Source organism: Hyla sarda, chromosome 3, assembly GCF_029499605.1.
Source record: "Hyla sarda isolate aHylSar1 chromosome 3, aHylSar1.hap1, whole genome shotgun sequence".
Lineage (NCBI taxonomy): Eukaryota > Metazoa > Chordata > Amphibia > Anura > Hylidae > Hyla > Hyla sarda.
In genome coordinates, this window is record NC_079191.1 from 127,563,497 (window position 1) to 127,577,144 (window position 13,648).

The 13,648-nt window shown below is 40.6% G+C and overlaps 1 protein-coding gene across 1 annotated transcript; it reads left to right on the plus strand.

Annotated features, from left to right (window-relative positions):
• The first annotated feature begins 1,277 nt into the window (after positions 1-1,277).
• Positions 1,278-12,989, plus strand: LOC130360988 (extracellular calcium-sensing receptor-like). The gene is made up of 6 exons (XM_056563548.1): positions 1,278-1,358; positions 4,748-5,048; positions 6,847-7,644; positions 9,510-9,737; positions 10,470-10,593; positions 12,091-12,989. The coding sequence occupies exons 1-6, from the start codon at positions 1,306-1,308 to the stop codon at positions 12,987-12,989; spliced, it is 2,403 nt and encodes an 800-aa protein (XP_056419523.1). The 5' UTR covers positions 1,278-1,305.
• The last annotated feature ends 659 nt before the right edge of the window (positions 12,990-13,648 follow it).

Genomic DNA, 13,648 nt, shown 5'->3' on the forward strand with positions numbered 1-13,648 from the left:
CTTGACATGTGTCCTTATTTCTGCTTTGGGTTCTGTTGAAGCGAGCAAGTGTGAAACAATTGTAACCCAGCAAGCGAACGCACTGGCGTCCCGGTCCGGCTGGATCTGATGCCGCCCATGTCACTGCACTTTCTTATGGAATAAAAGTAACCGATGAAGCAACGAACTTGGTGAGTGCCACTACGTTCTTTCTTTGCCTGTATGACCTTATTTCTGCTTTGGCTACACTCAGAGGCGTAGCTTGTAGCTTCTGGGCCCTGATGCAAAATCTGCAACAGGGCCCCCGTATGCCTATTATAATTCTGGTCTCTTATGGGACAGATGTGCTTTGGGGTCCCCTTGGGCACCAGGGCCCCGGTACAAATGCTACCTCTGCTACCGCTATAGCTTCACCCCTGGCTACACTACTATCACAATCTAAGACTATCTATGGACCATGACCATAAAGTCCTCATATCTGTACGAGGTAAAGAAAAACTGGGGATTTCCTTCTGTACCCCACTCTAGGCAACACCAGAATGTGGTTTTTCAGGATCCACATGTAAATACATAAGAGTAGCAATGTTATAGGTGGGGGTGGGGGCGGTGAAAGATGCAGACATAGGGACTATGCCTGAGAGTGTAAAGTGGCAGAGCAGTTATTTTAAATATTATTTCTGTATGTTTTCCATTAAAATTATAGTTACTTAATTGCCTTTTTTCATTCAGACTTTTTTAATTGTGTTAAAACTTTTTGTTCTTGTGCATTGATATGTTTTTGTCTAACTCTTATCTCACTAAAATAAAACATGAGTTTTGTTTATATTGTTTATTGTTATATGCATGACTAACACCATCCGTTTTGATAAGATTTGAGTCTAAGCACATATTTCATACCTCCACGTCATGTACAAGGTGTTCTTGGAGTTATTAAAATACACACAACAATTCGCCCTCTGTTTAATTTACCGAGAAAATCTCTCTGGTGGGAAGAACTCACATCACATATAATCAGGACTGACAGGAAAAACTCTTGTCAGGTTGTGCATCCATATCGGAATCTCCCAGAGGGCCTGACAACAAAGTTGTGGGACAATTAAACCTGAGCAGACAAGTGTTCTGGAGGGTATAAATGGGGGCTTGGTGTAGGAGATCTCATAAATCATGAAGATGTTCTGTTACATGCTGCATTTGCTGTTGTATCGTGTTTGTCTTTGTGAAATAACGTTCCCTTCTTGTAGACTAGACACCAATGTAATCCCAGGCATATTCAGCTCTGGAGATATAGTGATTGGAGGAGTCTTCCCAGTCCAAAGATCTAACAATATGGGTTCTACAATGTTTACTTCAAACCCGGAGTCTCAAATGTGTGATAATAGGTGGGTGTTTTTATTCTATGGGCAATTATTTCGATTTCTGGATGTAGAAGGACACCTTTAAATTGCACACATTTACCCACACATATACTTTATATATAATTTAAAACATCTATTCATATGTTGTTTATGCTGAATATATTAATATTTTAGTCATAATATTTAACATTGTATTTTATAGGAAAAAAACACTAAGGAGACATTTAAACAATTGTTCTGTTATATCTCTTGCCTATAATTTTTTTTAAAATATGGAAATAAAATTCAAAACACACACATATATATATATATATATATATATATATATATACACACAGTGACCCCCCCGACCTACGATGTCCCCGATAAACGGCTATCCGGCAGCGCAGACTGCTTCAGCTGCCGCCGGATAGCAGTTTACGGTGCCCCGTGTGGTCCGCTGACGATCACTTACCTGTCCTCGGGGCTCCGGAGCGTCCTCTTCAGGATCCCCTGCATCGTCGGCGTTCTCCATCGTCGTCATCACATCACTGCGCACGCCGTCCCGTCATCCAATAGGAGCGGCGTGCGTAGCGACGTGATGGCGGCGACGGAGAGCGGGGATGCGGGGGAAGCAGAGGCCTTGCCGGTGCGTTGGGGACACCCCTGGGACGTGGCGACAGCGACATCCAGGGCAGCGGTGATGGTCCGGAGCGGCGGGGACAGGTGAGTACAACTTCCTCTACCAGTGGTCTTCAACCTGCAGACCTCCAGATGTTGCAAAAATACAACTCCCAGCATGCCCGGACAGCCGTTGTCTGTCCGGGCATGCTGGGTGTTGTAGTTTTGCAACATCTGGATGTCCGCAGGTTGTAGATCACTGTCCTATACTTTACATTGCACGGATCCCTCAACATACGATGGTTTCAACAAACGATGGTCCGTTTGGAATGGATTACCATCGTATGTTGAGGGACCACTGTATATATATATATAACTATTAATATATTGTTTAAAGCTGCCTATGTACAGGATGAGTGTTTAGCGAATGTTGTTTTCACAAGCAGGTATAACAATCTATAAGCTGATCGTGTGTAAATATATGGGATTATTGAGAGAAAAGTGAGATTTTGTATGTAGTCATTTTGCTCACACTTTTTGGAGTTCATTGTGCAAACATACTAATAAGTCCTTGCATCTGAAGGAGGAGACCATGGAAGACTTGGTGTGAGGTACAGGTAATAACGGAAGCTTTTTAGCTCTTTTGATATTATGTGCTATTTACAGTTCTGTGCCAGAGGAATATTGGATATATGACCATAGTCAGATAGGCCTTGATTGATTGATTTCTAACCTACTTCATTTACAGCATTTCCTCCAAGTTGTTAGACTTACGCATGTTCACAGACCATATTTTGGGCCTTGGACTGTTAAATTCCCAGATATCTCTGTTTATACTGCTCAAAAAATCTAATAATCAGGCTTTTTTTTTTTTTACTATTGAGTTTTACTGAATTCAATGATAAAATGATCATTAGTGCACACGCACATTAAATTTATGGCTGTCATTTTTATGGCTGTAAGATGAATTGTTATTCCATTTTTATAGTTAAAGCACTCACAAGAGGATCCCTCCAAGGAACAGCTCAGGAATCAAACCGGCACTCACAGACTTCAATTGCAAAATGTTCTTTATTTCCCGGCATGCAACGCGTTTCGCTGGATAACCAGCTTCATCAGGCCTGATGAAGCTGGTTATCCAGCGAAACGCGTTGCATGCCGGGAAATAAGGAACATTTTGCAATTGAAGTCTATGAGCGCCGGTTTGATTACTGTGCTGTTCCTTGGAGGGATCCTCTTATGAGTGCTTTACCTGTGTTGCCAGGAACGGCTGCCTAACTTCACCCGTTGAGGGTTAACTTCCAGCCTACACCATAGTTGTACTTGGTCGTAGTACAACTCACTTTGGTGAGCAGTTTTGCTTCTAAACATTATATTGCATTTAACGTTATCACACTGATAGCGCTTTCCCTCTTGTCTTTTGTTGCATTTTTATAGTTGGTATTTCCAGGAATTTTTTTATTAAAATCTGCTGATATTAAAGGGGTACTCCCGTGTAAAACTTTTTTTTTAAATCAACTGGTGCCAGAAAGTTAAACAGATTTGTAAATTACTTCTATTAAAAAATCTTCATCCTTCCAGTACTTTTTAGGGGCTATATACTACAGAGGAAATGCTTTGCTTTTTAGATTTCTCTGATGACATGACCACAGTGCTCTCTGCTGACCATATGCTGCTCTGGACAGTTCCTAAAATGGACAGCAGAGGTCAGCAGAGAGCACTGTGGTCATGACATCAGAGAAATCTAAAAAGCAAAGCATTTCCTCTGTAGTATATAGCCCCTAAAAAGTACTGGAAGGATTAAGATTTTTTAATAGAAGTAATTTACAAATCTGTTTAACTTTCTGGCACCAGTTGATTAAAAAAAAAAAAAAAGTTTTCTACGGGAGTACCCCTTTAAGGCCGAAAATATCAGACGTAAACATCAACACAAAACATCAAACAGCATACTACACAATACACAGACTATAAAGGAAGGAACTGACATGTGATGATAAAGTTGAGTGTTAGAAGAGGGCGATTGTCCATGGAAAGGTTCCTTTTTTTTGTTTATAACCAACTGAAATGTTACTGTATTGCTGAATAAACATCCCTGAATCTGATTTTCTACGTTTTTTTCACTCTGAACATTTTTGGTGCAGATTTTATAGCAAACTTAATCTGCATGTGTTACAGGAAGACTTGGGTGTGGATTTCACTTCATGTATTAAAAAGGTAAAATCAAGTGTGAAAACCTGCAACAATTCTGCACCATAATGACATGCTACAGTTTAGAAAATACACAGTATGCCTTCAGTTTTACTCTTTTTATGCTCCACGTGTGTTTTAAAGCTCATTAAAGGGGTTATCCAGGAATAGAAAACAACCCCTAATTTATTTCAAAAGTAGTTCCACGTCTGTCTCCAGGTTGGGTGTGGTTTTACAACTCTGCTCCATTCACTTCAATCCAACTGAGCTGCAGAACCACACCCAACCTGGGGACAGACAGGGAGAGGTTTTTGATAGAAAGAAGCTCTGTTTTTCTATTCCTGGATAACCCTTTTAAGAGTGTATTCACTCGTACAGTATCCTGTGCATATTTGAAGCTGCAGATTTGATGCTGTGTTCAGTCATTCAGTTTACACTACGATCTGCATCATCAAATATGCGCAGGATACTGTACCTTTTGAATACACCCTTAACATATATTGTTCTGTAAATTTTGTAATTAAGAGCCCAATAAAAAAATCATCATCATGTGAATTAACCCCTTTGTGTTTTGTTTGCATGTTTTCTATAATATGAAAAATAAGGTAATGTTTATGTATCTTTAGCTTTGATTTTAGGAGCTTCCGTTGGATCAGGACTATGATCTATGCCATAAAGCAGATTAATAATAACATTTACCTGCTCCCTAATATATCAGTTGGCTATGCAATCTATGACACTTGTGATAATATAGCAGAAACAATAAAACAGATGTTCTCGCTGATCTCTGGATCCGAAGCTGAAGCAAAAGATATACCAAACTATCAATGCCAGGAGAAGTCTACATTATCTGCAGTTATTGGTGAATCAGCTTCAGTTATATCCATAGCAATGGCAAGGATATTGGGCACCTACTACTATCCACAGGTAAGGTAATGTTCAAATATATTAATAACGTGCACTACAGAAAGCAGAGGTACACATAAATGTATATTTAGACACAGTCATGTGAACTGGTGTTTTTCTTTTTAAAGGGGTACTGCTCTGGAAAACTTTTTTTTTTTTTAATCAACTGGTGGGTGCCAGAAAGGTAAACAGATTTGTAAATTACTTCTATTTAAACATCTTAATCTTTCCAGTACTTATCAGCTGCTTTATGCTCCACAGGAAGTTCTTTTCTTTTTGATTTTCTTTTCTGTCTGACCACAGTGCTCTCTGCTGACACCTCTGTCCATGTCAGGAACTATCCAAAGCAGGATACGTTTGCTATTGGGATTTGCTGCTAGTCCGGACAGTTCCTGACATGGACAGGTGTCAGCAGAGAGCACTGTGGTCAGACAGAGAGGAAATTCCAAAAATAAAGAACTTCCTGTGGAGCATAAAGCAGCTGATAAGTACTGGAAGGATTAAGATTTTTATAGAAGTAATTTACAAATCTGTTTAACTTTCTGGCACCAGTTGATTAAAAAATTTTTTTTTTCAGCGGAGTACCCCTTTAAGGTTCCTTACTGTCATGTTGCAAAGAACACGTGTAGCTGAGCTTTAACTGCCTGACTAATGGTCTTCTATAAGTCTGAGGCATGCTCTGGTACAATGAAGAATTCATAGTGGATTTTATATACAGTATTGTAAGGGCTTCAAAACAAAACAGCAGCTTTCAAAAAATAACATTTCCACCACTATTTCTGCCATCATTTACTCTTGATGTTAGTCTTCTTATGAAATGCTGCCTTTTGTTTTTAGTAAACTTCATCTTCACCTTAAAAAAGTCCAGAGCGCTGTATTCTAGATGTCCTGTTGTTTGTGGACCACCTTTTGTATTATGATGATGTTCTTTCTGGACAGAAAAGTTTTCTTCCTGCACACCTCCCATGTACATTAAATCTGTACAAACTTGTCAATAGTCAGAACTACCTGCAGGATCTGTAATGAAATTTAAGGGGTACTCTGCCCCTAGACATCTTATCCCCTATCCAGCAGCAGGACCCCCGGCGTTTGTTTAAAACATCGGGTGCAGTGCCAGAGGCTCGTGTCTTCACTGCCATCATGCCCCATCCCATAGACTTGCATTAAGGGAGTGTGGCCGTGAGGTCACGAGCTGGGCGTGGCAGTGACGTCACAAGCCTCTGCCCCACATCACCAGTCATCCGGCCCCTAGCGAAGTTCGCTCCGTGCACCGGATGTCTGGGTTGCTGCAGCCGTGATTGCGGGGGTCCCCAGCGGTGGGACCCCCGCAATCAGAGATCTTATCCCCTATCCAACGGATTAGATGTCTTGGGGCGGAGTACCTTTAAGGTTTATTGGAGACCTTTATAGCCTCTTGTGTTCTGATCTTGGTCTTGGTAAGTTGGCAATTGTTTGAACTCTTCACTTATCAATGGTCTTCCAGAGAGTAAAATGATTGATGCCCATACCCAGACTCATAGGCATCTATGAGGCCCCAGAGAGATAATGGATAGTGATAGTGGATAATGAAGAGAAAGCCAGACTAATGTCTGACGTGTAAATTAGACAGATTTCTCCAAGATCCTAATGATGGCCCTATCCTACCAGTTGGGTGCCCATATATCCATCTTTTAATGGATATTAACTACTATTAGTTGCACATTGTTCCCTCCAAAATGAAAGCTAAAAGCTCACTCAGCATTGTGGTGAAACCTCCACACAGCATTCTTGTTACGCTTCTAAGTGAAAGAATCCTTTCTTCCATTCTCTTCATTTCTAGGTCAGCTACTTTTCCTCCATCAATGTTCTGAGTAATAAACATGAATTTCCTTCCTTCTTTCGTACCATACCAAGTGACACATTTCAGACCACTGCCTTGGCGGCCATAGTAGAACATTTTGGCTGGAAGTGGGTTGGCACCTTAGCCGAAGACAATGATTATGGGAATGTTGGAGTCCAGCTCTTCTCTGAGCAGGTTGAACGGCTTGGAGTCTGTATTGCATTCTCAGAGACAATTCCTTTAGTATATTCCAAGACTAAATATCTGCAGGTTGTTGAAACTATAAAACAATCCTCAGCTAATGTTATCATTGTATTCTCTGGAGACACCAACTTAGTACCACTGGTTTGGGAGATAGCCAAGCAAAATATTACTGGCAGAACTTGGCTGGCAAGTGAAGGCTGGAGCACATCTGCTTTTGCCATAGAAAAGGAGCATACCAATTTTTTTAGTGGCACTTTGGGATTAGCAATACCCACAGGGCGCATTCCAGGCCTTAAGAATTTCCTATTGCAGCTGAACACTCATCAGGAACCTGTAGATAGTATTACAAAATCATTTTGGGAACACATATTCAAGTGCTCCTGGCCTGACCATACTAAACCACAAAACAACATGACTGTTTGCACTGGCAATGAGGATCTGTCATCAGTGACCAATACATATACAGATGTGTCACAGCTGAGAATTAGCTACAATGTCTACAATGCAGTATATGCTATTGCACATGCGCTCCATAGCTTATTGTCTTGTGACAATGGGCCTTGTACAATAGGAAGCAATCTGCAACCCTATCAGGTAATGCTGCATCCCTGTGCTTTTTGTTGTCTATGCTTTGACATGGTCTACTGTGTGTTGTTTTGCTAGGTTTTATATGGTTGCATTATTTTAATTGTTTATCTTTGATGACACAAGTTGCCCACCATGCTATATGTCTTCTATGATTCTTTCTCTGCGTACTCTTCTGCCATGATAACTTACAGTACATATGAGCCATTGGAGCTGCTTTGTAGAAGAAGAGAGAGATGTGGTTAGTTTCATATATTTTATACTCTTGGGCTATTTTTTTAAACTAAAACAAGCAGAGGTAAGTATTGCTTTTTTTTTTTTTATAACCCAATTTTGTCCCACTAGACCAGTGGTCTTCAAACTGTGGCCCTCCAGATGTGGCAAAACTACAATTTCCAGCATGCCCGGACAGCCATTGGCTGTCCGGGCATGCTGGGAGTTGTAGTTTTGCCACATCTGGAGGGCCACAGTTTGAAGACCGCTACACTAGACATTCCATTTAGGCAATGGATTTAAAGGCAGGACAATTTTGACTTTGAATGGGTATTCCCATCTAGGGCATTTATGGCATATCCATAGAAATATATGTCTGTTAGATGTGGGCCCCACACCTGGGACCCCCACCTACCATAACATCAAGGACCTCCAGGATTGATGGCTTGTGGCTGGCAGAGATGGTTGGAAAACTGAAAGCAGTTGAGCTGGCTGTTTTAGGTAGTTAAGCAGTTAACAACGCGAGCTATGCTGTTTTTGTAACTGTTGAGTAAAGTAAACAATATAGTTTGAATGTTGTACATTCAGCAAAGCTCCAATTGATCCCTTCCCACTCTAGGACTAGTGATGAGCGGCATAGGCCATATTCGAATTTGCGATATTTTGTGAATATATGGACGAATATTCGTCATACATTCGCAAAATTTGCATATTCATTTTATTCGGTTTTTTTGCGCATATGCGGAAATATATGCGCATATGCGAAAATATATGTGCATATTCGCGAATATTGAGCACTCCCTTCTTTAATGGTATAGGGAACTAATGGGCTAGTGCAGTGGTCTCCAACCTGCGGACCTCCAGATGTTGCAAAACTACAACTCCCAGCATGCCCAGACAGCCGTTGGCTTTGCAACATCTGGAGGTCCGCAGGTTGGAGACCACTGCACTACACCATTAGTTCCCTATACCATTAAAGAAGGGAGGGCTCAATATTCGCGAATATGCGCATATACGAAAAGCAGAGAGGGATGCAGTGATCACTGTGATGTTTCATAGGATTCAGATTATTGGACAGACTAGATGGGCCGAATGGTTCTTATCTGCCGACACATTCTGTTTCTATGTGTAAAACATGAAAAGCAGAAGACATGAAAAAAGCTGCACTCACCCACTGAGAAGTATTTGCCAAACGATGCTTCATTCCAAGTGTCCATACAGCAGACGGCAAGTCAAAGCTCTCAGGTGCGGGGGGTCTACCACTAGACATCACTGTGATGTGTACTGTGAAGAAAGAAAAAAAAAGTGAATATTTGCATTTGCGAATATATAGTGCTATATTCGCGAATTCACGAATATTCAATATTTGCGATTAAAATTCGAATTTCAAATATTCGTGAGCAACACTATCTTGGACATATATGTCCATGGTGAGAAGGTAATTAAGGCTCTGGCTGTCATATACAATTGTGATCCCACTAAAGCTGTCAGTAGTGACCACTGGATCTACAGGGTTGATTGGGGGGGGTTCCCCCATAGGTCACTGGCAACCCTGTAATGCGGGGATCAGCAGTACATCTGCATTCTGCAAGCTGCATAGTATCACATTGCCAACCACTATATCAATGTAATGTCTTTGTGATGTTCTTTTCTCTTTGCAGTTGGTAAAAGCCTTAAAAGCTGTCAATTTAACAGATATAGATGGAATTTATCACCATTTTGACAAAAATGGAGATTCAGTGGCAAAGTATGATATTGTTAACTGGCAGATGGGTGAAAGTGGCTTTCTAATCTATAAGAAGGTAGGAAGCTACTATGGCAGTACCATTATGGACCATCAGCTAGTGATTGATGAACAGATGACCTTGTGGAATGGAGACCAGTCTCAGGTTTGTACTGTAACAGTTTATCCCCCCCCCCAATTTTTTTTTTAATCAAGAGCCTTCACTCTTATCATAAATTCTGCCTGTGTCTGCCGCATTGGATTAATTGAGAGATGCATCCATGGGTCGTCTCATAAACCTATGACAGATTTTAACTATTTACCCTTGTTTGCAAGCTTAGATTGTAATAATAAGTGCACAGGAAGGCCATGCCCTCTATGTGCAATGTCGTGCCCCCTTCTCACCCATTGGCAAGTTCAGCGCAGACCGTTGATATTTCAAAAAATGTTATGCAACCTAGCTCCTTGCGCTAAAATATAAAACATTTCCCTAGTCTGTGTTGGGTACAAACCCTGATATATTCCCGACTGCCTTTCTTATTCATCAGTTGTGTCTGGTATTGCAGTTCAAAACCATTCAAGTGAATGGAGCTAAGCTGCCAGATATAGACTATGGACAAGAAGCGTTTCTGAAGAAAATAAATCAAACCTTTCTATGTAATCCCAAGAAGCCCCTTTATGTTTCCCAATAGTTTTATGAGTTTATTTAGTCAGTAGAGCTTTTTGTTACTGTGTCTTCAATTCTATTTAATTTGCCCATTCCCTCCCCTCTAAAATCAGTGTATTACTGTTTACACCATTGATTTTAGAATACCTAATGTAGGCATTTTACAATTTAATCTTTACATAGTTTATTGTGCACTTCACAGTAATAATTGCTTCCAATTACTTGTCTTAGCCTCCACTATCAGAGTGCAACAAAAGCTGCAAACCTGGATTTAGGAAAAGTATCTTACCTGGACAACCAGTCTGCTGCTTCAGTTGTATTCCATGCCCAGATGGTGAAATATCCAACGGAACCGGTACCACCACTCTTTTACTTTATCATGTTGTTATCCTAATCCATAATACTGCATAGAATAGGGATGGGCAACCTAGAGAGGTGGAAATCTACTATTATAAGTTGGGAAGCTCTTGAGATCTATATGATCATGAGTTGTGGCAGCATCATGGGTGGAATGATATCAGGGGTTATTCTAGGGACTTAAGACACTGTTCCTGGATGGATATTACTTTCAGCACTACAAAACATATAGGAAAATGTAGCACTGTTCAGATAAAGTCAAAATAGACAACAGAAATCGGGGGCCTCCAGAGCTAAATTTCAAATGTCATAGCAAAGGGTCTGAATACTTATGGCCTTGTGAAATTTTAGTTTTTCACTTTTTAGTAAATTTGCAAACATTTCTTACAATTTTTTATGGGGTATTTAGTGTCACTTGATGAGGGAATACTTGATTTTAGCACAAAAGCCATAACAAAATGTGAAAGAAGTAAAAGGGTCTTTTATTTCCAAAATCTTGGCACCCTTTTCCTTCTGATTTATGGGGGATGGACACCAGCATTTCCTTCATTCAATAACTTATATAATTTTAACAATATTCCTTTAGTTTTCACCCATAAAACATGATTTTAAACCATACTACATCCTTGAATAGAACAAAGCCTAAAACTATGCCCTCCAAATAAAAGCATGGTTCACACTGTGCCCTGAATTAAACACAATGACCCCCGATTAAAAAAAGCCCCAGCAACCACGGTAAAGCATACTTTACCTCCTGATGCTCCAGTGCTATCATCCAGTCTGGCCTATGAAGGCCAGGATCCTGTGGAGTGTTGAAGACACAGCCACCATTACATCATCACATAGCCTGTGTCTTCAAGAAGGTGCAGGGAGCCTTTGAACTTGAATACACATCTTAAAGGGGTACTCCACTGGACAGCATTTGGAAGTAAATGTTCCAACACTGTTTTCGCGCAGTGGGGGTCGGCCAAGCCCCTCGTGATGTCATGACCACACACCCTCAATGCAAGTCTATGGGAGGGGGCGTGACTGCCATCACGCCCCCTCCCATAGACTTGCATTGAAGGGGCGTGGTCGTGACATCACAAGGGGCGAGGCAGACCCATGCAGAACTAAAACAGCGTTCGGAACATTTACTTCCGAATTCTGGCCAGTGGCGTACCCCTTTAATGAATTCAATGAAGCCATATAGGCATCTTACACGTCCCTAGTTCTGTGAACCAGCTGTGAACAACCAATTTGACAAACAATGTGAGCTCCTCTGGATAGATATGTAGAGCAGGCATAGGCAACCTTTAGCACTACAGATATCAAGGACTACTTTTCCCATGATGCTTTAACAGCCAAAATGCTGCCAAAGCATCATGGGAGATGTAGTCTAAAACATCTGCAGTGCCCGAGGTCCCCAATGCCTGAGGTAGATAGATAGACAGATAATATTGTCATTACATGTTTTTTAACATCTGCTGTTTATTTATTAAATTTTTTTGTGTAGATTTTGCTGAGTGTATAAAGTGCCCACCAGACTACTGGTCCAACAGGAACAGAAATGCATGTATTCCCAAGGAGGTAGATTACCTGTCTTTAGAAGAGCCACTTGGAATCACATTCACTGTAGCTGCTGGGTTGGGTATCTGTCAGACTCTTATGGTTCTAGCAGTGTTTATAAAATATAGGAATACCCCAATTGTCAGAGCCAACAACCTAGAAATGAGCTTCCTGCTCCTTATGTCGTTGACATTATCTTTCATTGGAGCCTTTACATTCATTGGAGAACCCTCTAGTTACCTGTGTGTTCTTAGACAAATAGTATTTGGCATAAGCTTTGTCTTAACTATATCATGTATCCTAGTGAAGACTTTAGTTGTCATTCTAGCTTTTACAATGTCAAGGCCCAACCAGGGTGTGATGAAATATTTCCACCCATCTCATCAGAGAATACTAGTTGGATTCACAACAATTATTCAGATTATTATCTGCATTGGGTTTTTATCATCTGCTTCTTCTTTTACAAAGAAAAACAGGGAAAGTGTAATGACCAAGATCATTTTAGAGTGCAACCGGGAGTCGGAGCTTACATTCCTAGTTTCTTTTGGCTATATTGGCCTGCTGGCAGTATTTTGCTTCGTCTTAGCCTTTATGGCCAGAAATTTACCAGACAGTTTTAATGAAACAAAGTTTATAACATTTAGTTTATTGGTGTTTGTCATGGTCTGGGTGAGCTTCATTCCTGCTTATGTTAGTACAAGTGGCAAATATGTTACAGCAGTGGAAATCTTTGCTATTCTGTCATCCGCTGCTGGATTGCTTGCTTGTATCTTCTTCCCAAAATGTTACATCATATTGCTAAAGCCAGAGAAGAACTCAAAGAAAAATCTTACCCGGCAGCGCTAACTTGGAAAAATGAATGTGAAATGTGAAAAAAGTGTACATTGATTTGGAAGAGAAGATGGTATAAAGTTTATTTATTTGGCCATAGCTCCAGCAGTTCAGGGACAGGCACTGATGCAAATGTATAGAATGTACAGATGTGACGCTGAATATATACAACCTATGTGTATATAAATAAATATGTTTCTGCCATTACAATGAATGGTTGCTTGATGTCACGGGGATGTGTTTACGGTGATTATGCATTTTCAATAACTGTCGGCCGAATAATCTTTTTTTTTTGCCATCAAGTGAAAGGTTTCCAGTGCATACACTGCAGTACATGATTGGGCAATGGTTTATGTCCTCTGTGCAGCCACCTCTGGAATGTGGAATGGAGAGGCCTCTGTAGGGTCCTGTGGAAGGAGTCTCAGGGTCCGGCCTTTCTCTCCATAGGCTGACTAATCTAGTCAAGTCTATGTCTGTCTCAGGACAGTAATGGAGCTACTATGAGCTTCTCTCTGCTAGCACATCTTCAATGCAGAAGTTAGTTAACCCTGTCTCTGTCAGGTGAAAAGTTCTAGTAAATTTGCTACTCTAGTCAGCTTGGGTCATTCACAGTGAGTCTCACAATATTGTGTGAAGTAAACATACACTCCCAAGCAGGTATCAATTCATTTTAA

Bases quoted from the DNA above. Each gene is read 5' to 3' on its own strand.
- LOC130360988 (XM_056563548.1), top strand. From the start codon at position 1,306: ATGGGTTCTACAATGTTTACTTCAAACCCGGAGTCTCAAATGTGTGAT. The intron at 1,359-4,747 runs GTGGGTGTTTTT...ATGTATCTTTAG, and splicing joins TCTCAAATGTGTGATAATAG to CTTTGATTTTAGGAGCTTCC. The intron at 5,049-6,846 runs GTAAGGTAATGT...CTTCATTTCTAG, and splicing joins GCACCTACTACTATCCACAG to GTCAGCTACTTTTCCTCCAT.